A 27448-nucleotide genomic window follows, 5' to 3' on the forward strand; every position below is an offset into this window, starting at 1 on the left:
TTCTGTGCAGAAATAAATAGTAGAAGAGATTTTTGAAGTCTCTTTGGAAGGAGAGAGCAATTTAGCAACATCATTATTATAGACTGTAAAATGTTTATGAACATAATGTAATATATGCTTTTTAATAATATTTGATGTAACTGGATTACTGTCTCTTCAGTTTTTCACTGAACACCTTCAATTTATATTCTTAAATAAATTACTGTGTAAATAAAATATACTCAGAGTTCTTGTATGTGAACAGTACTTACATTTAATTACAAATGATCTGGATATGTTTATAGGTGAAATACATTAAAATTGTTTACAGGAAATAAGCTCAACTAGCACTAATTTTGAAATCTAAATTTTCACAACAGTACTGAGAGTAGCTCAGCTATTTTTTTGAACATGCTTTTCAAAATGGAATTTGGAATGCAGTAGAAAATAAAAAAATCAAAGAAATGCCAAAAAGAGGGAAGCACAGAAGATCAAAATTCCATAGCAGGTTGGATCAATAATTAAACTGTAGTTCTTAAATGTAAGTACTACACCAAGTAGTAACGTGGCTGTTCTTAAATGTTAAAGCCCTTGTTTTCTAAAGGAGACAGTAACAAGCAATTTGCCTATTCAATCCACTCAAGATTTAGACACCGTGCTATAAAAGCAAACATATCTGACACTTCTTCTATAACTTTAGCAGTTGGCTTTCCTGCTCCATGCCCAGCCTTGGTGTCAACATGGATGAGAAGTGGATTGGTTTGTTTACTGCTTCGGCCCACAATGTACTGCAGGGTAGCGATGAACTTCAGCGAATGCAGAGGGACCACACGGTCATCGTGGTCTGCTGTGAGAAGCAGCGTGGACGGATACTGGATGCCATCTTCTTCTGGTAGTTTGACATTGTGAAGTGGAGAGTACCTGAGAAAAACACACAAATGTTTCCGTATCTTTTTCCTTAAGACTCAACAAGAAGGTCCTTTCCTACTGAAACCATCACAGTGGCATTTGTTAGCACTCAGAATAAAACAGTTCCCAGTTACATTAATCAGAATTGCACTAATGGCAACTGACATACAGTAGCAGCCACAGATCTCTGGCTCTGAAATGTGAAGCAAGTCCATTTCTTTATTTTCAAGAGAGATGTATATGTACAGCTCATAGGAATGTCCAAAATATCAGGAGTAGCCAGCAGAGAAACTGTAGTAAAACCTGTGAAGTCCATAGCAGGATCCATCCTGCTGGAAACAGGGAAATTGCGACTCTCAACAGAAGCTAAGAAATTAATTAAGATCTTATTATGGTTCGAGTGCCATTCAATTCCTACAAATAAATCCCACCCACATTGTATAACACAATTCACAAAGGTCACTGTCTCTCCCTCACAGTAAAAAATACAATTCATGTAGTGGTCCACTTGAGAATATTCTGTTGTAATAGCCTAAGAGTCACTATTCAGAAAGAAAACCTTATGAACTGTTAAAAGCTGCTAGAAGAACAAGGTCTTTGAAAATATGAGCACTTGATTCAACAAGGCTTTGAAGGTAGTCTTTGATTCAAAACTGACTTGTAAGGAAATGCTGAACTCCCCAAATTCAGTGTGGGAAAGGATGAAGTAATCATTAGAATAGCTATTGATCATGACAACCAGAAAGTGTTGAGCAGACTACGTGTTTTAACAACCACAGAAAGTACTTGAAGGCACTTACTTGTGCAGCCATTCAAACTGCTCTTTACAGTCGGAGCAACCATAGTCAGTGGTCCAAGCATGGCCGATGGTGTACTTGTGGAATTTGAGCATGTCCATCACTCCCACTTGGGCAATAGCACAACCAAACAGGTCAGGGCGCTGATTAGCACAGGCAGCTTCAGCAGGAAAAAAATTCCTTTAGTATTCAGATCTTAAAGAATTAAGTTCTACAGTAAAAGGTTCACTACCAAGTTGTACTGGGAGCAGGCTGTTAGTAAATAGGAAGTTAAAGAGACTTTCAAGCAAAACTGTAAGCAGGTACACAAATGGATAAAAAAAGTAACTCTGAAAGACGGTATGTTCAAATGAACTTAAGAGCCATTTCTCCGCTTTTCAGACACCAAACATGTAGTTCTATGAAAACTGCCTTTCAAACCACCAAATTGGGACTGAAGGAGAAATGAACTTTTAAAGCACGTGAAATTTTGAACTACTGAACTGAAGGTACCTAAGCCATTCACTGTTTAAACTTTTAATATTAGTCTCAAGAAAGAAAAGTGCATTAAGGATTAAAAGCCCCCCATTTACTGATGGAAGTTGTCTTTCATAATTACTATGTAAACCCCTAAGAAAAGAGTTTTGATAAAAGCAGACTGTTACAAAATCAGTGGAATAACCTCAAATTAACAAAGTGAATTGCTGCTGTATTTTCTTGTTTTACTATTTTTATCTTCCTACAAGAAGATTGTCTTGGAAGGGACAATTTCATTAAGAATAATGCTTGCCTCATATATTTTAGAAACAAGTGCAGTAGCCCATCAAGCTCAGTGTTCAATGTATAAGAGTGGCAACTGGGACATCTCTCCTGTAAATTATTATTTGATGAACTAGTTATTTCAGTTTTCTCTGAGTAGGAGTTATCTCCAGCCATCCTATAAAAAAGCCATCAAAGCACACATCCCCTGTAAATACAGCTGTTTCCTCTCTTAATGTTTATTCATCCAGTATTCATCATATCCTGTAGCAGTAAGTTCTTCAATTCCAATTCCTGTTTCTTGATTTAAACATTTCCCTGGTGATTTTACAAATTCCCTTTTTTTTTAATTTTAAGAAATAAGAGCACTGACATTTTCACGTAATTACTACAATGGATCCCAGAATCCCTTAATTCATAACTCTTCACTGTGCATCTACATGTAAGTATAATTTTCCCAAATTATTCTTATCTCCTCATTTCTGTCCATTGTAAAAATGGATTGATTATCGCCACTCTTTGCCTCCTGCTAACCCTGATATTGCTATGACATGACTTGGCTTCCAGCTCAGCAAGGACTTTCTTTCATAGCCTTATGTGAGGAAGCTTTTGAAAATCCAAGAAGAGCTCCTCACCTAGATCACTGTTACAAGCCCCATATGCAGCCTGACTCCTTCAGATATCTCTTACATTTGAAAGCTGCAACTTCAGCCTGCAGAATTCTTTCTTTTATGTCAGCTATTATTTATTGGTTTCGACTAGCTTGCCCATTAGAGAAGTCAGATTTACTCATCTGCAGCTTGTGGATCACCATGAACCATTTAAAACTTGGCATTACACTTGCCCCCTTCTGTTCCTCAGATATTCAGGCTTAGTAGCCTGCAATTTCATATCAAAGTTCACTTAGGATCCTGCATGTGCACCATCTGGTGCTGGCAACACACTACTTTTCATTGGATTGATTAATTCCAAAACTTTCCCTGCTGATGCTTCAGCTGGAGTCAGATCCCGAGAATATTCTGCATGACAGACTAGTGCAGGGAACTCCCCCCCACTCCTTAGGAGGGAACATCAATACAAACAGACTATATAGTTGTTCTGCTTTGCCATTATTTTTCTTTAATGCTCCTTTTACATCTCACTAACCTGCAAGTCCCACAGATCATCTGGTCAGCTTCCTGCCTCTGATGTGCATAGAAAAATGTCATTGCTAATCTTAATACTGGAAGCAATTTGCTCATCACTCTCCTGTGATCTGTCTGTCCCTGCCAAGAGTTTACAATACACCCATTTTCTTCATTTAAATATGATTTTTACTTCCTGCAAAATGAAATTTTGCTTCTGGTCATCTCTGATATGTAACTATGCTAACTCTTCCTTATTTACAAGTCATTTCCATAAGGTATATATAGAGCCTTAAAGAGATGCTATGCAAAAGATCTTAAGGTTTTAACAGCTTTTGATCAGATCCCTCTCCTTCAAGCTATTTTTTTTTAATGAACATAGATTGTATTGTGGTAGGAACAAAAGCTAAAACAACTACCATAACATTTTATTTTAATACTCTTTATTTCAGAGGTCTCTTGGAGCACTGTCTGTTGCTCAGGATTTTGGAAGAAATTGCTCCTTGCTAGTTCCTTAAGTAGTTCAGTAAGAAATCACCTATGGAGACACTCATCCATGTGCACTGTACCTTTTAAGTTAGCCACAATACTTAGTTATATGCATTAATAAAGCATAAATTTGAACAACAATTTATTTATGAATTTTATTCTTCTAAACATAACGTTTAGCTTTAAAAGTCAGTACAAAAAGAAGCCTTCAAAACATCGGAACTGGCTTTGTCAAGGCAAACACGAGAGGTCAAACACTGCATTTGCAGGAAGGTTTTCAGCTCACAGCTGTGCTGCTCTGCTCAGCTTGGAGATCACAGTGCAGGACAAGGAAGTCTTGTTTTGTGGCTGAATGAGGCAAGACAAGCTCAGGGCTCTGCAGTCCTCAGAATCACCTCCTGTTAGTCTGACTAAAAGGAAACAGTATTCTGGAAGAGTGACAATACTCTTCCTTGTCAGCTTTTTCTTCAATAAATAAGAACAAAGAAAATCTGGCAGTGGGTCCTTGAACTTATAAAATGAGTTATGATCTCTAATGTTGCATCAACAACTATTGCAAAATTTATTCTTGCTTTGATAAAAAAGACCTTACAAGGATTTCCTGAATTCACCGAACTACTCAGCCAAGTAAAATCCCTATCTGGTTCATCAAGAGCATGGAAATCCTGCTGCACTGTAATCTACCAGTAAATTCAAGGGAAGGGTTTCTAACAAGACTTTTTACAGCATGGAGGTCTAGATTCCCAACACCTCTCTCCTACCAGAATGATGTAGTTCCTGCAGTTATCACTTGCTTCCCCTTACTGACACAAGGAGCCCAGCTGAATAGTTCAGCCAGTAAACCAGGGAGTTTTATTACTGAAGGTGGGTAGGATGAGCCTCATCCTGACTGAAGCTGAAGTCCAGATAACAATAAAACAGTATTTTCAGAAGCTATGTAACATAGTCAAAGTTTACCTGCAATTTTTTGTAGTTTTTACAACTGTGTATTTAGGCTCATATAAAACTGACTTGTAAAATGCTCGCATTCCCAAATGGAGTACAAACCCTTTAATCCTTTATCATATTCACCCATTTCTATTTTCAATGCATAAACACTTTCTGCCACTGGTTATTGAGAAGCATATAAACAAAAACTAAAATACAGCTTTACAAGTACTTGTTGATCTTTGAAACAATTGCTTTTTAAAAATAATAATGCAGGTCTAGCCAAGATGGCTTAGACCAAAGATCTGTATAATTCCAAATCCTGTTTCTTATGCTGGATGCGAATTCACTGAAAAATAGAATAATATCAATAGAGTCAGTACGCAGCAGCAGCTAAATAAAAAAAGAAGAGCAAGCAGAATGGGCCTAGTAAAACTGCTCATTTTCTATTAACTCAGTGGTCTATGAGCTTGAGGTGCCTTTTTTACCCCCTCCTCACATAAGTAGCTCAAATCTGTCATACTGTCACCTTTCATGCTGCTTAAAAAAAGGCAAACAGACACTGATACTATTACTTTGAGTCTCCTTTTCCTTTCCAAATTGCACAGAAAAATCACCTTCTTTTTTCTTCTTTACTTTGTGTTACTATCAGAAATATATTTTGTAGCTCTTAGACTGTTCAGAATACAAGATCTTTCTGTGGCAACACCTCTGTTTAAGAGGAGGCTATGAATTTCCTTGAATTTAAGGACACAGCAGTGAATTTTAAGTGAACAAGATGCATTTGTAACAGACCACACACACTTTCCTGAAGCTACATAAATTAGTAGTTCAGTAGTTATTTTGTAATGGTTAACCTGAAGAAAGAAAAATAAGTAAAAAAAAAAAGTTTTTTTAAGCACTCCTACTTTCTGTGTGGTTCTACCACTGGGTTAGCTATTACCACACAAGACTGTGTGGCTTTTAACAGTCAGCCTTTGCCAGAGACTGCAGAATTCCAATGTCCTATGCAAACAGCAAATGAAGTACTACTGTACATATTTAACACCTGGTATACATTAATACATTGACATTCTGGCAACTTTTGACAGGCAAATCTCAACAATTTTTGCCTGGTTACTTTAATAAGCCCAGCACCAAATCTGGGAAATAGACAAGCAGTTCTTACCAACTAAGAGGCCCCCATTTGATCCTCCATTAATAGTCAGCTTCTTTGGGGATGTGTAGCCTTCCTTGATGAGGTATTTGGCGGCACACTGAAAGTCATCAAAGCAATTTTGTTTGTTGGCCAAGATACCACCTAGCACGGAAACAAAACAAATCAGCTGATACCATAAAATCCTTTTGATACCATCTCTTCAGAAAAACATATGTGCAAAAATACCTGGGAACAATTCCAGTTTCATGAATATTTTAATAATTGATGCAGCTCAGAAAACCAGCAAAAATGAGATTCTGTCAACACAGAGAGGCTATAAGATGGTTCCGTCAATAACTCTTATGCTTTCAGAAACTCTGAATAATACATACCTATACTGTGGAGTCAGTGCCAGGTAATGTTCCTAACCAGTGAAAGGAAAGCTAAAAGCTTTGCACAGCAAAATATATACAAAATGACCACATAAAACCCACTTGAGGTTTGAGCTAATGGGACTTTAACATCATTAAACGCAGTGACAGTTTCTTAAGGCAATAAACAAGCTATGTAAAATAAGCACTTCTAATTTCCTGGATATATACTATGTGGCTGGTAATTTACTTTTTTTCCTATTAGTTGTTTTCAAACCAGATGATATAAAGCTATGGTTAAAAAGGGACTTCAGAGTTGCATCTTGCACTGAAATTTTATTAATTAATTTTCAATATGGAAATGTTTAAGATACTGCTGTCATGTTGAATGAAATTCCATATGTCATCAGATGTATAAGGGAATAAGTAATGACAGAAAATGTTGGTTCAAATGACATCACTGATAAGACTTCCACGTCTGAAAAAAAATTTTTTTTGCAGGGTAGGATAGGGAAGGAAAAGGATGGTTTTACCTACGATCTTTCAATTATTTCAGTAGAAGAGTATCAGATCAGAGAATTCACAATTCCAAATCTTGCTTGCTTGGCAAGAGACCAAAATTAGATTCTCCTCAAAGGTTATCCTACCTAAAGACCATGTTAATCTCAGGCAATTAAATGCTAGTAAGAAATGGGAACTAGGAAGAAAATCCTTCCATTCTTGTAGCAAAGGCAGTGGCCCAGCCAGGCAAGTGGGGCTTAAAGGATGCAGAAAGAGAAGTCCAGTTTCCTCTACTTTCTTTAAAACCTGGATGTTTATTCCAAGCTGATTGCCTAAGGTTCCCCCTATGGTCTAGGAACCTCTAGGACAATTAATTTTACCCTAAATTAAGTGAAATGAGCTACTGGAGGTGTCTATCTCCATTCTCCATCAACTGATCCTAGACAACCAGTTTACAATGGTTGCTTTGTTTCTATGTCACAGAAGTTTAGCAAGATAAGTCTGACATTTAGTCATAAAGATTTTGCAGAATTGAAACCAGTACATTTGTATTTTTTTTGTCTTTTTTTTTAATACACATAATTCTTGTATTAATAAGAGCGTTGAAGACAGACATACTGGGACAACAAAGAAGTCTTCAATTATGTGGGAATAAAGCGGAAATAAATCTTTCTCCTTGCTCTAAACACTAGGCTGGTGTAAGGTCAGAATCCTATTTATAAAATTAAATCTAGGTGAAAAAAAACTTCTGGAATTGCTTCTGGAATTAAAAAAGAACAGATACATATTTTATTTCAAACTGCAGTAAAAGACTTGGGTTCAAATCAAGCAGGAAATAGGAGGATCAAAGAAGCATTATCATATTACAATAAATTTTATTAAAATCTACTACAAATCAATCTGCAAATTAAAATTAATGAAGGATACTTCATCTTTAGCAATAATATCCTGTATCTGCAAGCACATACAGCTTCTATTTATGAAACTATTACATAATTAACTCAATTGTGAGGAAATGACCCAGACAAATAGTTGCCACAGATGAAACAGTAAAATCAAGATGCAATGATCTGGAAATACCATTTTGTCTGATAAAAAGATATTATGGATTACTGCCATGGCAAATTGCTAGATCATAAGCATCACTGTTGTGGTATATTTGCCTTGCTGACAACATTTCCAGCAACTTATGCACCAGATTCTTGGAATATGAGTAAAATGTCACCATTAAATAAGGTATGTTGCTGAGATAAGGACCTTTTCAAACTTTTTACCCTGGTGAAGGAATGTGGAGAGTTGTCAACAATAAGGCAAGTGGACAAAGACAATTAAATGATGAAGACAAGGACTTGATGGGAAAAACATGGACCAAAGTACATCAAAAGTGTTAAGAAAAGGGGAAAAGAGATTGACAGAGCTTTTATTGGCCACCTGCAATAATGAAAGAGGTACGTGAAAGCCAGGTCTTTTGCAATAGACAGACACTTTTTGTAAGATCAGCTCAAGACAAATAGCTGCATTTTCCAGTGTTTAAGTCCAGGGTACTTGACCTTGCTTAAAAAACCACAATGGTTTCCTCGGAAAATACTGTCTTTGTACAAAACTGTTTTTAAGTAGGTTGCAAAAATGCAAATAATCTAATAAAAAACATCAGATTAACACTGGACAACATACAGATCTAACACGTGAGTAAGGAAAAAGATCTACTTTTTTGCAGAACAAGTAAAATGCAAAAGGAGATGTCAGCATGGAAGAGGGAGTGAAAAGAAATTTTCATTGCTAAGCTTGCAGTCTTTTTCCTGTGCTTTGACTGACTTACCTTTATGCCAGGTCTCTCCATATTCGCCCCCACCCCTGATGTTTGCCACTGCTAGAACACCTCCCAGGTGTCGCACAAAGATAAGTCTTGACACGCTGCAAAAGCAAACAGGTAACAGGATTATTTTTATTTTCCACTTTTTATACACCTACCACTTCTACAAAAATACTTTTGAGGGAAAGATATCTCCCAAAATCATTGATGAAATTGTGAATTAAGTCCCTCTTGATGGTGAACCTGAGTAGTTCAATTTTTCAACCGTTATCCACGGAAATGAAACTCCCAGCAGCTTTAGGAAAGGAAGGAACCAGTGCTGCGTTCCTCCTCCCTTAGTTCTGCTCTGCAAAGGAGAGTGGCCAGTGGTTTGGCTTAACAGATGACCACTCAGAATCTGTCACCATTTACAAAAATTATCTTCAAAGCAGACTAGAGTTATGCAGTACCACTGGACCTCCATAGCTTTCTGAATTGTTCCTCTTTCATGGGACTTTCACTTCTTCAGAGAGGAAAGGAAGAAATCAAACAATTAAGACTTAAGATCAGCATTTGATCTTTGCTTATGAGAGGTATTTTCAACTGAACTTCTGCTTAATATACTTCTTTTGGACCTTTGCAATACTGTGTTTGTAAAGAAAAATTCAGTATCTACTTCTGTGCCATGGTCAGCAGTCAAGTCAGCAGCTGGCCAACCCCATTCTCATCCATTTTTCTCTCACATTGCTAAATACAAAACAAACAGTATAACATAAAATTATAGGTTCTGCCTCCCCTACTATCTCCTGAAACTGTCTGAAAGCTAAAATAGCATATTTTTTAAAATGCAAAATTGCAAAAGTATTGAAAATATTACTATCTTTAAAATTAATGGAAGTAATTAAAATTATATTTAACAAATAAAAAATGTTAATAGTTGATCTGTTGAGGCAGCTCAATCTGCAGATCTGCACATAGCAGAAGCTGCAGAAGGCTAACCATACATATGCTAAGGAGACAAGTAAAATGTTAATATTTAAGCTCAACAAGTCTTTTTTTCCCCACCTCTAGTAGGTTTAAATTTCTTATTTACTTGAATTCTTTGCTCACCCAGAAACCACTGTCTGCAGAATACAAATTTGTTCAACCACAAGGGTATTGGGGTTGATCAGACCATAGAGAGCAACCAAAAACCAAGGGAGCCTGGTCTGTAGGCCGACGTTAGCTTAGGGTGAACAGTGCCCTGCCAGCATTGCTCCCTGGGAAAGTGACATGTAAATAGTTCTGTTCACAGAAGGTTGTAGTTCTAGGAGGTTCCCCAGTTCTTCTTTGATTGGTTGCCCTTTGGTGCATAATTTTGCATATTCCTAATCTCCATTTCCTATTGGACCCTCACCCTCAGGTTCCACCCTTTACCCTGCTCTATAAATACAGCCTACCTACCCCATTTTGGGGTCTTTGGAGCTTGTCCTACATTGTGATTCAGCTTTTACTGTTTGTTGTTTTTGTCATTAAACCCTTTTCGGACTACTCCACTGACCCGTCTTTTTATTTAATGCCAATGCACCTTCGGCTGATGTGGTCCTGAGGTGGCAGCAGGTCGGAGCACCACATAAGGGCAAGGATTGGGTCTTTTTACCTTTAAGTCCCACAACTGCTCATCAGAAATGGCTTGAAAAATGGTAGTCCTACAGTGTGTCTGATGTGGATGTAGTGTCACAACAGGTGAAGTTTTCATACCTCCCAAAGCAATTACCTATGTACTGGCATATATATCAAGGAAATGAAAAGCACAAGGATAACTGATAAGAGACTATTTTCATAACCATCAAAGGAAAACCTTCTACCTAGGCTGGTTATCCAGTCCCATAGATGGCTCAGGAGGCATGAATTATCTCAGCTTCTGTAAAATCAAGTCTCAAGACCATCACTGTGAATTGCATTTTCCTTAGAGTGCTGTGACATGCTGATCAAATGCAAGATTGATATTCTATAAGCACATTGTGCAAAGGTCAGAGAGCGTTACTCTGTCAAACTCCAGGATTCTTTTAATTTCAACAGGTTGCTATACAGCTGATGCGGAGTAACCTGACAATAGGTTGCCTCATGCTACTGCGGCTTCTTAATTTTTGGTATGTAGAATCACAAAACCTCCAAAATATTCTGCACTTCTTTTCCCTGTCTGCCTCAAACTTTGGACCTCTTGGTCCAAAGTTATTTGATTCCCTAATAATCAGAAGTAGCAAGTAAGAACTAAAGGTATGTTTGCTTCCCAAACATACTGCCTGAAAATACTTAAAAAATAAAAATATTCCACAAGAGAGTCCGTCCTCTTCCATCTGCTGAAAGAAACTGTGTCTGTCTGAAGGCTCACGGTGAGTCAGGACCTGAACTTAACCAACACTTGAAGGTCCAAGCTTGTAACAAATGTTCTCTAAGTTTTTCTCTCGAACTTTACTTTTAAGTTCAAGGAAGCAGGTTTTATAAGTATAGAATCCAGATTTATTACTTTTTTAAAAAGTGAAAATTCCAAGTAATCAGACAGCATGAAGCACAAATTTCACATACAGCCCTACTACTGCTTCCTGTGCTTTTCCAGGTGGATTCTTGCTTCCAGATTTGATTTCAAGTCAGCTTGAGTCTCAGCAAACTGCCCAGTCAACCTGCATGGCTATGAAATGTCTCATTCTGCAAGGCAAAGTCTGGCTCCCTGCTCCTGCCAACAGTCTCTGTAGCCTTTTGCTCATTATCCCTGTTCTTCCTTCTCTCCTGGAAGCAGGGTAAAGGAAAGGGCACCTGTCAGGACAGAGTCAGTGGAGGGATCAGAAGATAGTTCCTGCCCTGGAGAGCTCCTTCCAGACCCTCTAATCACTCTTAAGGAGCATAAAACAAGAAATAATACATCAGATATTGATTTTACAATAGAGAACGTGAGGAGCTGTGCTTCACAGAGCAAGAACACTTCTGTAGAATTGTTGAACTGCTGTCAAATATTAGAATTGACACAAAAAAATACAGGCTAGTGCACAGGTGACAGGGAAGAAGTCCTGAGCTACTGGATTTGGTTGTTTTTTCAGCATTTGTGGAGCTGAAGAGAGCAGTAACAGAATAAGGAGTAATCATCCACTCTGCACTGAGGGCTGCTCTGTTGCCTGACCTTTCTCCAGGCTCACAGTCTCTCTTCCCTGCGCCACCTCTTTGCTTAAAGGCTGGGAACAACCTGGCAGTGAAATGCAATTTCACAGTCTGCTGCACAACCAGCTGTATTCCAAGATGAGTTAGAAATTGCTTCTCCTGTACCCACGCAGGCACACACAGAACAGTGAAGGGAAACATGTTGGTTCCTACAGCAGAGTTAGCCAAATCTGAGGCATTAGTGGTGGGTTTCTGATGGCATTTCCCCAGCAGCTCTGCCAAGCCACTGGTATCAGTTCCATCAGCCTTCATTTGCTATGTGGGCTGTATAATTAATGACAGTGCTCTAGCAAGCACCATCTCAAAATGCCACCAAATGCAGCTCTCCAGTCCAGAGAAGCATATGAAAGATGCATGCTTGCATTCAAAAATAAACCAATGCTGTAACTGACTGAATGACTTTGGCCTATCATTCTTGCAGTTATTTTTGGATCCTGTAACCTGTTGGTTTGTTTTTATTGCTTTCAGTGATTTTTTTTTTTTTTCATTTTTTATGTGAAAGTGAACACCAGTTTGTGAATTAAGCAGAAATAAGCTCCCCAAACCAGAGAGCTGGCTCATGATAATGGGTGTGAAATACCAATAAGAAAATACTGTACAGGCTGGAAGACATACAGGACAGAATTGAACCACTGGAAAGGAGAAGATGGAACACTTTGTGGAAAGTTTTAAAAGCCTTAAGTTTAAATAAAAAAGTATTTAGCCAGGAATTTTTTTTGTTTTTTTTTTTTAAGGTAAGCTGGCTACTACTTGGTTACATTTCCATGGCTACATCTTAGCTCAGGATAGGGTGAGTGAGGCATGAGGCAAGCCTCAGCCTTGGCCATCCTGTAGCTGCTTTCTAGCACTCATGCCTGTGGTCATAAAAACCATATGGAACAGCACTTGGACTTGGGAACTCCTTGTGGAGAACTGCAGTATACAGTAACAGGGATGGAGTAAAACATTTGTGGAATCTGCAAGGTAAAGGGTGAACTGGACATCCTGCTATTCTGGCATAAATTCTCTCTCACAATTTCCCTGATTTTGCCTGCCTACTTTTGGAACACATTCCCTCGCCAAGTACTCAATTCTCAAGTTATTAGTCATAAACATGTATTTGAAGGCTTTGGCTTTTCTTTTCTTTCTCTTAGAAAGAGAAAGCTGAGAAATCATATCTTGATATTAAAGGGAAAGAGTAAGTGTGGCCAATCTTGTTTTATTTACATTGTCAGTGGGATAATACCTTTTGATCTGGAGGTCATTAGTAGTTCTCTCTGCATTTACTTTTAAGGGACTGTTACAGATTCATATTCTTAATTTGTGAACTGTATAATGAAGGTTTCACAGGGTTCAGGAAAATATAGGTCACTGCTCCTACCTCCCATCTTCCTCTCTTCTAAATGTCAGCTGCACCCTCTTGCTGCTGTTTGCTGGACTCCTACGAGAATCAATTTTTAGCTTGCCAAAATGGCAGAAAACCACCCACTCTGTTTCGCTGGGATAGTTTTCTGTCATTCTTGCGAGGTAAATCAGCTTAGCAAAGGCTCCAGCAAGCACCAGGGCCAATGGATGGGAGGTGGAAGTAGGCACTGTGAAATAACTTCTCCTTTTGCCAGCAACCAGTTCATGTCAGCTCCGCAGTATGTGAAATTTTACCTTAAACCAATAGATAGGTAATACTTATTTTACATTCTTTTAAAACAAAAACATGGTAAGTTTTATCACAGTTTTCAGCATCTACAATAAACTGTAATAAATCAGTAGTTGAACCTAAGTAAAAAAGAATTTTAAAACTATGCTAGTTATATAATTGTGTCTCTCAAGAACCACAGGAAATTAGAAGTGTAGCTTTATGAGGCAGATAAAAAGCTTACAAATAATAAACAGAACACAAGATGGGAGGTCCGTTGTTAGACAAGGTATTTGCTAAAAATGACAAGGAACTGTAAATGCTATTCAGAAATACAATCACAGCAAATAAGAAAGGCAAGCACAACAAAGGATTTCTTTAAATGTGCTAACTCTAAAGCAAGACTGCTTTAGGTAGCACCTAAACTTAAACGGATTGTTTCATAATAGATTATTTTTCTGTGGTGAGCTGCTCTTCTGCTTCCTGAAAATCTGTTCTCTATTCAGCCCTTTCCATTTCAGTTTTCCTCTGCCTCACCTAGAAGCATTTCTTAGCTATTCAAGCACTGCCTCTTGGCAAGTCTATTCAAATTGCCTTGCCTAAGAAAGATTTTCTTTAAAGAGATCATCTATGCAATAAAGCTTATAGCTTTTGAGAGCTACAAAGCCTGTTCTGAACACAGAATTTTTGATTTACAACGTGTTGCTTTGCATTTGTGAACACAGTATCACTTGTGTTTCAAGACGCAATCCTCCTTCCTGATCATATAGGACGCAGAAGGATTTTGTTTCCGATATAATCTCAAAAGTATAATATGAAAATGCAGCCAAATTTTTATAATTTACATTAATTTAGCTAAACATTTGATTTTCTAAATCATTTAGACATAGGCAATTGTTTAACTTGGAAAAAAGAGAACTTCCTATGTTATTAGTTCAGCAAAGGGCTCAAATATTTCCGTAATATATGTGTCCACATTTTTCTGTTGAACTCAGTGACAGAGCAAGAAGAGGTTAAGGTGTAATCCTAAGGGAAGGGTGACTGTTGTAAACCTCAGGAGAGCAGAGCACTTCTCTGCTCTGACATAATTTCTTCTGTGAGCCTGGGTAAAACCCTTGAATTCAGAACTAACAGAACAGACAAATGATGCCTGGGCAGCCCCTATGGCCTCCATCGTGCTTCTTAGGAACCTGAAATGCATCCTGTCAGATTCGTGGTGCACCCTGCCTACAGTCTGTGACAGCTGTTAACGCCAGATACTTTAGAAGGTGTGAATCACCCAACTTACCTGTAGCTTGGTGTAATTGATATGTTGAAGCCTCCATATCCATACAAGAAGGCAGGATGAGAACCATCTAATTTAATTCCTTTCTTGTGAATAATAAACATTGGAATCTTAGTGCCATCTTTGCTAGGGTAGAAAACCTAAGACAACAGAAAAAGAAATACAAAATGCACTTAGTGCTGTAACTCTCCACAAGTGCTGTTAACAAGAACCAGAGGTGATCATTTCTATGGTGTCTGATGGGTAAAACCTTCCGAGCAACTTGCACCAATTGCCAGGTCAGATTCAGTAAATGGGCACCACCCGCTTGGTTGCTTAGCAGCTCTGGACAATGTATCAAAATGAGAGAATACAAAGGGTATGATAGTATCACCTTTAGGTATCTTATTCATCAATTCTACACACAAAACCGTGTAAGAAAATATTACAAGAAGAATACAGTTCTCTGCAAGGGAGCTGTGCTTATGAAAACATTCGGGCTGCATGGTCCATCGCATGTGAAAGAGCTGGCAAAAGACTGAGCTGGCACAGAGAACAAACAGATAAAACCAGATTTCCTCACAGATGAATTCACCAAGGTAGGTCTGTATCCAGCAAAAGGGGACTGTCTAAAAGAGGACAGGTAAGCACTGCCCAGTCTTTCAGATTCTCTCTGGGACACTTCAACCTTGTCAGGGTGGTAACACAAGCCATGACAGAAACTTTTGTAGCACTTTGGTGTATTTTTCGGACATTACTAAATAACTAGAACCAGGAGACCCAACCTTGCAGAATCCCCAGTCTGTCAAGACAACTGAACTGACCACTGGTTTTATTCCTGAAAGGAAACCAGCTCCCCAGACACCAAGTATCCACATAGCACATGCTTTCACATGTCCTTCTATTGCTGCCACAACATTGTGTGAAGTTAAAAACTGAACTCCATGTACACAAACGAAAACTATAATTGCTTAACACAGTTCCTACATCTTCTTGTTTTGATGCATGTCTCTGCCTGCATACTCTAATTTGGGATCCACTGTGTCATATTTTGCCAATCAAGCAAAAACACATGGCTGTGAATGCAGTTTGTTCCTTGTCCTAAAATTCTGGCTGATTCCTTTTCACTGCCTTGCTTTAACATCATTGCAGCTTCTATTCTAATTAGAACAAAAAATGTAGTAAATGAAGAATGACACATTCTTATAATTGAGTTGCATGTCTACAATCTCTGCTTTAAAAGGAGATAGTCCTACCGTGATTGGTAAAGCACATGATCAACAGGTTCTATTTTTACACATCAGCCTCATCAGTAACATGAACCTATGCAACACATTTATTCTGAGCGTTGCCTGTAATGTGAAACATGTAAATCCACATGGCACACTGAAAACAAAGTAATCACATTTAGTTTTAGTTTAATCATTGCTACGGAAATGTGAGGAATTTCAAATGAAATATCTACCTCCAAAGGCTTTACCAAAACCTCTAGACATATAACAGATAAAAATTCAGTATTTCACAGTACCCAGTAGGTGGGAAAAAAAAAGAAAAAAGAACAAAAGCCTAAAGGTGTTTTTACATAGATGAAATCAGTTTCCAACTGCTGCCAAAACTGTATCTTAACTGACACAGTTCTTGCCAGAACGGTAGAGTATTGAAAAAGGATTTTCACACTAAATAGTTACTTGAACACTACAAACGAATAAAATAACTGATGAACAGGAGAACTGCTGAGTCTGATGATGAGGAGTTCCAGAGACTCTTCCCTAAAACGCCATCCGTCAACTCCAGCTGTTGCTGGAAATTTGCAGGAAGCAAGCATCTGGCCTTTCTAGAAACTTAACTGCCATTGACCAGTCCTTTCCTGATTATTAAAGTATGCCACTAATTTTACTGCTGGTTTCTGAATGAGGACTTTACCTTTTATATAACTACTCCCTGAAAACTGACTTCTGTAGGGCTTTTATTGTCATCAGTTTAGATAAAATAACATACCATTAAATGAAATCTCAACAGAAAAAAAAAAGATTCATGTCAAGCTGACATTTGCAATTTAAGGGTTTTCAGTCCTATCTTTGCTAAAATAATTATTACCTCTCCCTCCAAGATGAACACATGAGGGAAGGGGGGTGGAAATCAATTCAGTGAGACACTAAGATATGTGAAGCTATTTAAGCTTCTCCAAATAGACTATTTTCAACAACAGATTCAATCTCACCTTTAAATTAGCTGTTATCTCTGAAGCAAGTCGAATGGTTTATTCATGTAACCAATAAAGGGACGAGCTTCTATCTCAAAGATTAAGGTAAACTGCAAAGGGCAAGCCCTAAAAAGGATTTCCCAAGATGGTGTTTCATGCCTAACTTTAGATGCTGTCAGCTTTTACAGTGGTAAATGCTCATAAAAGGGTACTACCTTTTCCTGCTTTATCACAGATAGGAGAGATCCACTTGTGCCAGTCACACAGTGCTACTCATTGTTCATATATTTTCCAATAAGGTCTTAAGTCACTAAAGTCAGCATATGTAAGAAGAGGACAAGTTAGGAAAATGAATTTGAAAAGAATGGAGAAAAACACTTCAAGAATATTATTATGAATGCTGAAACTCACCATTCAAGGAGGGACATGCTAAAAATAAGTATCTTCAGCCTTTAGGAATGCAACAGCAATGTTGCATGGTTGACAGGGCACTCCTGCAGTGTGCAACCCTTGGTGCTATTCTAGGACCATAATGTTGGAGCAGTAGAACAGCCCTGGAATAGCTGTACCTGTTAGTCTCACACTAATGTCCTTGTGTCACATGGCAGCGGGGGCCCAGTGCCAGAATCACTTTCAATTCAGAAGGCAGAGCCTGAGGGATACATTTATAGCCTCTAGTCTACTTATTGTGATGGAAGGAGAAAGCAAGACAGCTGCTCATTGCTACAAATTACATGAAAATTAAGCTATATAAGCGAAACAGAGCCGAATCTTCATCATTCTTCTTTAGTGCATACATATATATTTGTAGAGTGGTGTGTTACCTTCCTTCTATTTTTAAACTTAGCACTTGAAAGCAATTTACACTCCATTTTCACTAGAGAAAGTCAATGGATGTTTATGTCAAAGACAGTTTACAGAGTAAGTTTTCCAAGCAAATACAGTTAATAGCTATGTGATCTGGCTTGTAAATTTACTTAGCAGTTAAGCAGGATAAAAAAGTTCAATAAATTCATTCCTGAGGAGGCCTTTGTTCTCCTAATTATCATTTGCTTTAAATGTGCAGTATTTATGTGAGGTGAATCTTCACTCAGGAAAGAGGGGAACTATCAGCTAGCTTCACAGACCTATATTCAGAAAGGCTCTGTATTTATCCACCTCTGTGTCTGCAATGACAAGAAGTATCCTCTCCATCTCTAGTCACTAGGAGGCAAAACTAAGTATTTTAGAAAACCAAAAGGTTCGAAAAACAGAGGCTGCAGATGAAGTTTTTCTTTCATTTAGCTACAAAGGTAACATAGCCAAACATTGACACTTACACAGAGAACTGAAAGTAATTTTGGCAATCATCCAATACGCACTTCTCTTGCAAGTACATATGAAATCAGTATCTTTGAATATTAAAGAAAGTGACACAATCATCCCAATAAATAAATAAAACTAATCTGTCTGCATACTCACATTGTGCCACATAACTAAAAGTATGTAAAATTACTGACACTGATAAGAAAATTCAATTTTTAAAAATTAAAAACCTCAGCAATTTCTGAGTATTTAGTTTTGCTTTTTCTCCCTTTCACAACTATTTTACTTATTTACATAGTGGAGAGATTAGAAGATGTATGTAATTATAATTGTTTGGGTAAGAAAAGTGCACCTGAAATCATCTTGATTTTACAAAACCTAAAATCCTTCTAGACAAAAACCAACCCCAAACCTTTACACGTTTAAAATTAACCTTCTAAGGTAAGATTCAACACAGGTTTTGAAATATTGCTGTAAAACACAAATCCAAAATCTTGTCCATAGGGTTCTAATGTATATATTTTTTGAACTGTGAACAATATCTGAATGTTCAGAAATATTTTATCATTTTCTTGACTTGCTCATCAACGCATTAATATTCAGTTAAAAAGTGATTAGTTTGATTAGTGATTAGTTTGTCTTGTCAGAAAGAGTTATTTCCTGTAGATAAAACATGAATTTTACACACGAGAAGAAGAAATGAGAAGAAATCAGAAGATTTCTGAGACTTGAAAACACTTCCTAAGTCACAGTTAGCTAATTATTCTTAGGTAGACAGTAGCTATTCTAATAATGTCTCTCCCAAACTCTCTTTCAAGATTAAGGATTACATACCAGAAATAGCAATTGTTTCCATGTCTCTGTGTGCTTGATCAAAACCAGGTAAGAATTAAACTTGTCATTAGACTGACATGCATTGTGTGAAATACCAAAAAATTTTACAGTGACTAAAATGGCATATAAACCAAGCTGGAATGCTCCTTATTAGAAATTCATGTTCAATAATTTAAGTTTATTAACACCGTAACAATGTCTTTAAAATAATTGTTTCCAATGTCTCCTATATAGTTTTTCTGAGATAATTCCGTATCATTTGAAACAAACAGGATTTAGCAGTTTTGTGAAATATAGCAATTTTTTTTCTGCTTCTAGGGAAGAGCAGCTGCCCTCACACACTGCTACAGCCACCACAAAGTTACAGACAGCACTGGGGAAGCAAAACACTCTGTTCAGTCCTGGCAAACCCTGGCACAGGGGAATGACTACTTCAGGTTTTACTTCTTAGAACTGAGTTTCAAACATCCATTTCACATAAAGTATTTCCTTTGTTAAGTGAAGATTTCTCGTCACACTTACACCAACATTTGCGTTTTGAGATTTGGTGAAGAAAAGCGTAAGGAATTCATAGTAAATCACATAACATTGCCCACATATTTCCAAATGTCACAAATACTTTGTTAAACATTCACTGTTTTAAAAATCCCTCACCAGTACCTTTGAAAGGTGACTGGAACTGTAAACGGAAAGGAATAGTCCCTAGAGAAAGTCCTCCTTCACAGATGGTGGCATCAAGGTTTTCAAACCTGTGTTTAGGTACAGAGATAACAATGCCTGAGGTTGAACAATGGCACATAGCAACATCTCCCACTGACAAGTCCTAACACTTGGTGCTTCAGGAAGGCAAGTCACAAAGATCCTGCCTTCCCGCAAGCCTGAACATGCAGCCCTGGCAGGTAGGGAGAAATCCTCTCTTGAGATGCCAGGGCAGAAAATTCACCGATTCAAACAGAATCACGTGCTGCCTTCCACACCATCTGTCCACAGCCCATTCCATCTCCCATAACCTCTGACCTTACAAAACAGACACCAGTCTGGGGCTAAAGACTATAGCAGTTCACAAGCAAAACTCCCTATTTATTGCAGCAGTGGCATGGACCCAAGTATAAGATATGCAGCTGCCCCATAGGCAGCTCTGGCAGCCAGCCAACAGCCACGCTTAAGAGCAGCTCTTACTAGACACCAGTTTTTGTTTTCTTAAAATAGAACATGAATCAGAAGTCAGGAAAAATAACAGAGAACTGTTACCACTACAGAGCAAATCCACAGAATCTGAGGTTTCCTTTCTTCAGAGGGGAATCCTCATCAATCTTCTTTAAGTCTCTTAAATTAGCTTCAAAGCAATTTTGTGTGGGTTGCAAAGCTTGCTTAACACAGAGCTGGAGAGGGGCCAAAGTAACTCAGTACAGTAAAAATTCATGCAGGTAAAACCCAGAGAGAAGGACACCCACCACAGACATTTGCAAAAGCACTATGAAAATAATCAAGAAACCACTCAGAAGAAATTGTTTCACCACCCACCCACCCACCGGCACAAAAAACAGACTCATGCTGACAGAGGCAAAGTGCCAGGAGACCGTGTTTTAGAAGAAACGTCTCCTTGCTGCTAGGTTCAGCTGCTAAACTGCACTGACTGCAGAGAGGTACCTCACAGGGTGGTGGGAGGATGTATGGGAAGAAAAGAGAAAAATACAGGTGTGAAAGGTGAGAGAAATCCTGCAAGACTGGCATGGCAAAAATTTCTTTTAAATCACTCTTTTCTAGGTAAGTTAAAAGGTATGATCCCCTTTTACATAAAGCCTTAGAGGTAAATGGGATCAAATGAGATCCCCACACACCTTCTACTTCTGCAACCAGAGCAGCTTCTTGCCTTTTCTGTTTATCCTTTGCCCCTTTCAGTACAATCTGAGCTTCCTGCAGCAGAATAATTAGAATCTGCCAAGTACAGTTATTCCTCTTCTTTCATCAATTTGCCTTGAAGATGACTTAGTATACAGTGTAGAGACAGACAGATACGAGACAGATAAATTTACCTTTTCATTTAAATATACACTGTAGTAATGTTAAACAGAAAAATGTCCCAGAGGCCTTTATAATTTACAGTCTCTTTTCTGAATTCCCTCTGTGTTTATGCATTCAGGAAATGTACTACTGTGAAACAGGCATGAGAGAAGCAAAGGGATGTCTTGAAGGAAGTAGCACATCATTATGAACAAAATCATAAATAACAGCTGCTGGCTAGTCCATTTTCTTTCATAACATCAAGCTTTACTTCACAGAGTAAACTGCTCTGACAAGAGACAACTCACTGCAGTGTAGTGTGTAGGTATTAGAAAGCAAACACTACTCATTTTTACCATTCTGGATATCAGTTCAAATTGTAATGAGAAACACTCTTCAGAACAAAAATGTAGAGGCAACTTATCATGGGGTAAGCAAGAAGGAGAACCTACTTTTTGCAAGCTACTTCATAGTAAGTATTCTTATTTATGGTTTTATGATGTACTAGATGCATACACCTAATCTGTCGTGCTGAGAGAGAGATACATTTATTCAAACTAGCTGGTAACTAGCTAACTAACATTCACTAGTAACTAGCTAATTCACCTCTCCTGTTTACTACATCTTGCGTCAAACTTGCTTGGTCATCTCAACATAGCCTCTCTGGTGAGTGTTTACAAGCCTCAGGAAAATAACACAACTACTGCTAGATTTTCACTCTAATGTAGGGCCAGTTCAGGGTGCTCAAATTTCACCTGTAAACTCATACTCAAAAATTCTTGCACACAGAAAATTCAATCTTGACAATGGGGGTGTCAATTGTCAGCTTGTGTCAAAGCCTCAAGAGGATCCACGTATTTGCTTACATGGCAAAGAAGCTTTTTTCATGGCTTTCAAATGCCAGGCAATTACAGAGGGCTCTGCTCTCTCTTCCTTAGAGAATCATACCATGTTTACAGCTGTCAAGTTCACTATCCAAAATCAGAAGTACTATAAATCACTGAACACCCTCAAAAATTCTGCATGTGGCTAGTAGAATATTAAAAATTCATCCATGCTTTTTGGTTTGAAAGAGAGATCTTCTATACCAGACAGTGCATATTTCAAAATCAGTTCCAAATCACTTTCCAGTGAATATTTATTCCAAAGTACTTACTGAAATAAATAGTTCATTAAAAGTAATGTGAAGCAGTTCCATATACATTTTCTCACTCAAATTATAGCTACATATAATTTACTTTCTGAGATAAATCTGAATTTAAAGTTATTCATTTGTGCCCCTACATAATTAAAATACCACCAAAATGGTAGCACAAGAGGAAAAAAAAAAAACCCTAAGAATGATCAAGGAAAAGCTAAAGTCCTGTAGAATATCTGAGGTGCTACCTTAGAAAAAAAACCTCTAAGGTTCAGATGCTATTGATTTCAACCATTTCCTGTGGAGACAGTACTATTGTTTTCAGATTCATAGGAGTCATTTGTACAACGAAGAAAAATCACTCAGTGAGTAGCAAGAAGCAGAAGTATGAGTTTTCATTCATTGTTGTAACAATGCTTAGGGAAAAAAACATTCCAAATCTAATAGAAAACAACCCAGCAAAAATTTCAACTGATGGTGTAGTTTCCAGACAGATGTCAGTATCAAGACTTTGAATGGATTTCATACCAGGAGCACCAAGGAGTGTGCTGAAGCATCCTTATGATACTCCTGGAAAAGGGCAGAGAAAAACGAATAATAAAAGAGGAATGTTTTTCTTAAGACCTAAGACTAAGGACAATGTACAGCAATCTTTCCTTTCTTAGGCAAAACATGAACAAGACAGCAAAAGCCAATGAACTTGTATTAGACATTACATAATCCACAACTAATAATCAACTCTCAATAAAACAACATATCAAATTTCTAATGACACCAGATCAACTAGAATGAGTGCTATCAGTTCAAAAACCACCAGTAAGCACAAAGAAAAAGTCAGGGATGTCCTTATGGTAAAAGACAACTCCCTGATTTCAGGCATTATGCTTTGAAGCTTTTCTGCATCCAGACTATTTTTAGCTCTTAGCAGGGATCTTTGTACACTGGTACTTTCAACTGACAAATTGAATGAAAAGCAAGTGGTTCAGGGAGTTGTCAGGGAGAATTTATGTAGCAATTTTTCCCTCTCTGTGAGAAGCTGGAACTAAGGAAATCTCTTTCTTTATATCATTCATCTACACAGTTGAAACACTAGCTACTGTAAATAATAATACTTCTTAGAGGCTTCCTTTGTCCCATAAATTTCCTGGGAGATGATTCAAGGACAGAGCAGAAATAATTAATCTAAGGGAAGATAGTATTTTATCAGTACCCCTGAGCAGTGTTGATAAAATCAAATCAACTGCTAAAGGAAGATGCAAAACTAGACTACCATTAAAAAAAAGTGCACATTGATGAACTTGTGCTGCATCATAAGCAGACAAAAGCCCAGAGAAAATGAGTGACTGGGTAGAAAGTGAACTGAAAAAGAACTATCTTCCTTTCTTTTCCTTCAAAAAATGTTCTTTCAGAATGCACCAAGATTTTATGATTGTTAAGTTTTTACTATTTCATTTCTTATACTGAGGACAAATAAGAGAGCAGAATTATTTCACATGTATGTATGTTCAACTTACTCAAGTTCACATCTTTGCATCTCTGGATACTTATCACAGCACTTTATGTTTAGCTTGACTTTTCAGGAGTGAATCCAATTTAAGAAAAAACAACCCACCAAATCTGTTGACAAAGCTATTGACTAAGCTTTTTAAAGTCTGCCTTAGTGTTATTAGTGCAATTTTTTTCTGTATTTGATACAGATAGAGACCAGGCCATTCAAAGTGGCCAGCAACAGTATTACTAACAGGTGTGACTATGCAATCAAACACTAATAATAGAGCTTCTGCAAAATCTCTTCATTACTATTTAGCAAAAAATTATTTTCTTAGTATAAACTGAACTGGTGATAACTACTCTGTGATCATCCAGGTTAATATGCATCCTTCTCTAAGGTAGTCATGTTCACAGTAAATGCAAGAGTTGTCATTTTAGGTTACAAGATTTGCTGTAACTTGCTTCCCCTTTCAATAGCAGAGTCTGCTCCAAGTAGTGGCCACACAGACTCAATCATTTTGCAGAGATTTTCATCTTACATATGTCTGTGTAAGATCCCACCAGCATCTGAAATGGTTGTTGAGTGTTAATTAACAACAACAAAAACCCTAATCCACCAAGCAGTTTTGACCCTAGATGAAGACAGCAATTATAATTTTATTGGGCTGCAGTAATTATGTGTGTATATATATATATATATACACACATACATACATATATATATATAAAGAGTTTATCTGCATTTTTTACCAGTTCTAATTTGCTTTTGTCTCCTTTAGGCAGTTATTGCATAGCCATAATTATTAATCTTCCAAATGTAACTGATTTCTCTGTTCTGCTTCAAGCTGTGGTTGGTAAGGGCACTGTGATGGTCTGCAGTTCCATGCTGTCCAGCACACTGTTGAATGTGGTCCATGATAAAGACTCTTTAAGTCCTGCACAGCCTTCTAATTTGTTCTCTGCTGGCTGCCCTACCTCTTTAAACCTCTTTGTAACAGTTGCACGCCAAGCCTAATAAATAACTGCATAAACCAGTTATGAACTTGTGTGTGCCTGGAGGCCTGCAACTCTGAAACACAAACCTCCTAGCTCTGCCAGAGCCACGTCTATTCTGAAAATACTCCAGTTCCCCAGTTGCCTACAGGGACACTATTCAGAATGAGAGATGCATCCACTGTAATGTATTTAAATGGGAGTATGGAGCTGTGGTGAAGCTTAATTGCTAACAGGAAACAGAGACACTGCAGAAAAGAGGGGACAAGGGAGTGCTTTTTGGAAGGAGTAACAAACAAAAGGCAAAACTACCTCACAGTAAAATGCAATCCAACAAGGCCAGAAATACAACATACCATATAGCCTGACAGATGCAGTCACATAAAGAATAGTGAACAACTCACTATAAAGTAATTTAGAAAAGTATCTTGGAGTTGTAGACATGCCAAACTGAACTTGAACAATGAATTGTTAGGGAAAAGGCAAACGCTATGTGAGGATATAAAAACTAAAGTCTCGCCCACAAGGTGTTATGAAGTAACCGCTCCTGTTGCATTCAGATTTGCAAAGTCTCAGCTGGAGTGCTGTGTTCAGCTGAAACCACGGCATTACCATATGCTGAGCATCTAAACAGATTCCAGGAAGTGGATGCAGAGTGATAGGAGGACAGGAAATACAATCCACTAGAGAAAGTGAACAGAGTGCAGATTTTTCTTTTGATTTAGTGTGAAGGAAAATAAAATTGAGGGACACACAGTGACAGTCATTCAATATGCAGATGCTGGCTGTAACTAGAAGAGAACCAATTAGCAGTGAGGGACACACAGCAATGGATTTCAAACTCAAGAAAGGAATTCAGCCGAGACCTTTAGGTGGTGTACCCCTACTCCCTGCAAAAGCTTTTAACAGTAAACTTAGTGAGAACCAGATTGCCTATGGGGTGTGAAGGCTTTTAAACATAAGGCAGACAGAAACCAGGCAGGAATGGTACAGGCAGAAGTGACCTGCCATAGTGCCCATGACAGATCAGTCATGTCTATGTCACCACCACGTCCAAACACATTCAGGCACAGTAGTTTCTTCCTTTTCCTAGTCTTTTTGGTCCCTGTTTAGTACAGCAGCTAGAAGCTGGTTCCTCTCTTCTTGCAGGAAAAGCCAGTATCCTACCTCTTAGGACTCCAATGGATTAGATGAGCTTCTGAGACAGTTCTTAACCTGATTTATATGATTTCAAGAAGAGAAGCTTCAAAAGCAGAATTGGAGAAGACAGACTCTATAACAGCCCCAGTGCCTCCCTTTCTCACTGCCTTTTGCCTTTCATGAAACCATGACTGAGAAATGTGAAGGCCATCCAGGGAGTTTACATACATAACAAAATCTACAGGAACAGCTGGTCAGAACAGAGACATATTCTAAAACCCACCACCTGCATTACGGATCTGTACTAGTTAAACTTGAGAAAATAGTTTATAAATGCAAGTATTAAATATTTACATGTTAAAACCAAAGAAAACATTTTTAAAACTTGCCCGTATGTATAATACAGACATGCAAACACCTATTAAGAGTGCTCAACATTTTATTTTCAAGTAATAGTTGCTTCACTAACAAATAAATGACTATAATTGTTACTGTTCTGGAAATCTGTTTGAATTTAAATGCTTTCTGGTAGCACAGGCAGATACATACCTGGGTATATAATTCTTACTGAAGTAAATCACCTTTCTCAGAAACCCAGTAACTCTTAAATGCACTTACATGACACTGCTAGCATAGTACTATCACTGAAAAACAGAACCAGAAAAGTATGGTTTTCTTGGTGGCCTGGTAAAGGCAGTCAATGTGTTTTCATGCTAGGTCAGTGGCTTGAATGCTGGACTATGCCAGTGATGACTGACAGCTGCAATCATCTAATAATCTTTTGCCAGCTGTGTGAATCAAACTCATGATTGTGATCCCAGAGCAATCTGTCCCCAGTGCAGCATATTATCATCACAATTAAACCCCACCCCCCGGCCAGGCTCCATGAGGTAAAATGATGGGTGGGCAGATGGATAGAAATATTCCCATTCTGCAGAGGAGCACTCTCATTCTGAACAATGCTGGCATGCCAAAGTTTGACATTTATCCTCTTAGTGAGAAAAGGGGTAGCTATCATTTTTTTCTTTCAGTAGAGAACTATGCTGAAATTTCCCATTTTTATGACTACTTGGTTTAAACAAGAATTAAACAGCTATTAGAGGCTTTAGAGCAATTGTTTTTTGTGGAAGCATTCTGTGTTTGACCCTCTACCATGGATGTCACTGGCCATTCAATCTGTACTATACAAGACACACAAACATCATAATGATCAAAAGCCTGTGTGCTGTCAGCCTTTATTACTATTAGACATATCAAGAGGGGGGCTTTTTATTGATGCCAAAGTTTTCTGAACTATTTGTGTAAGATTTTAATAACTGTCTTGATTAAGTTTTCAATCTACATCTGAAAACTCAACTCGGAGGATCAGCAAAACACTGCCACTAGAACAGCAAACCATATCCCCAGAGCAACACCTCATCAATGTGAAGCCATGGACAAATTTAATTCTGAATGTTTCTGTTCCTGTAAAATGAAGTTAGTAATATTCACTACCTTTGAGAAA

The 27448-nt window shown here is 37.9% G+C and overlaps 1 protein-coding gene and 1 long non-coding RNA gene across 3 annotated transcripts in view; one reads left to right on the forward strand and one right to left on the reverse strand.

Annotated features, from left to right (window-relative positions):
• Positions 1 to 240: 240 nt before the first annotated feature.
• Positions 241 to 27448, reverse strand: part of PREP (prolyl endopeptidase) — an 89648-nt gene continuing 62440 nt past the window's right edge. Inside the window, exons 11-15 of the mRNA XM_058835066.1 lie at positions 14861 to 14997; positions 8793 to 8887; positions 6132 to 6263; positions 1689 to 1845; positions 241 to 900 (exon numbers count right to left, since the gene is read on the reverse strand). Coding sequence (XP_058691049.1) covers positions 606 to 900; positions 1689 to 1845; positions 6132 to 6263; positions 8793 to 8887; positions 14861 to 14997 — 816 coding nt within the window. The 3' untranslated portion in view covers positions 241 to 605. The remainder of the gene's footprint in view (positions 901 to 1688; positions 1846 to 6131; positions 6264 to 8792; positions 8888 to 14860; positions 14998 to 27448) is intronic.
• The window catches only part of LOC131577325 (uncharacterized), a 30873-nt gene continuing 24214 nt past the window's right edge, over positions 20790 to 27448 (forward strand). The window contains exon 1 of one of the 2 annotated variants that reach the window (XR_009277191.1): positions 20790 to 20945. This is a non-coding gene — a long non-coding RNA (uncharacterized LOC131577325). The remainder of the gene's footprint in view (positions 20946 to 27448) is intronic. The other variant, XR_009277192.1, reaches the window with a different exon arrangement.

This window comes from Poecile atricapillus, chromosome 3, assembly GCF_030490865.1.
Source record: "Poecile atricapillus isolate bPoeAtr1 chromosome 3, bPoeAtr1.hap1, whole genome shotgun sequence".
NCBI classification, from domain to species: Eukaryota; Metazoa; Chordata; class Aves; order Passeriformes; family Paridae; genus Poecile; species Poecile atricapillus.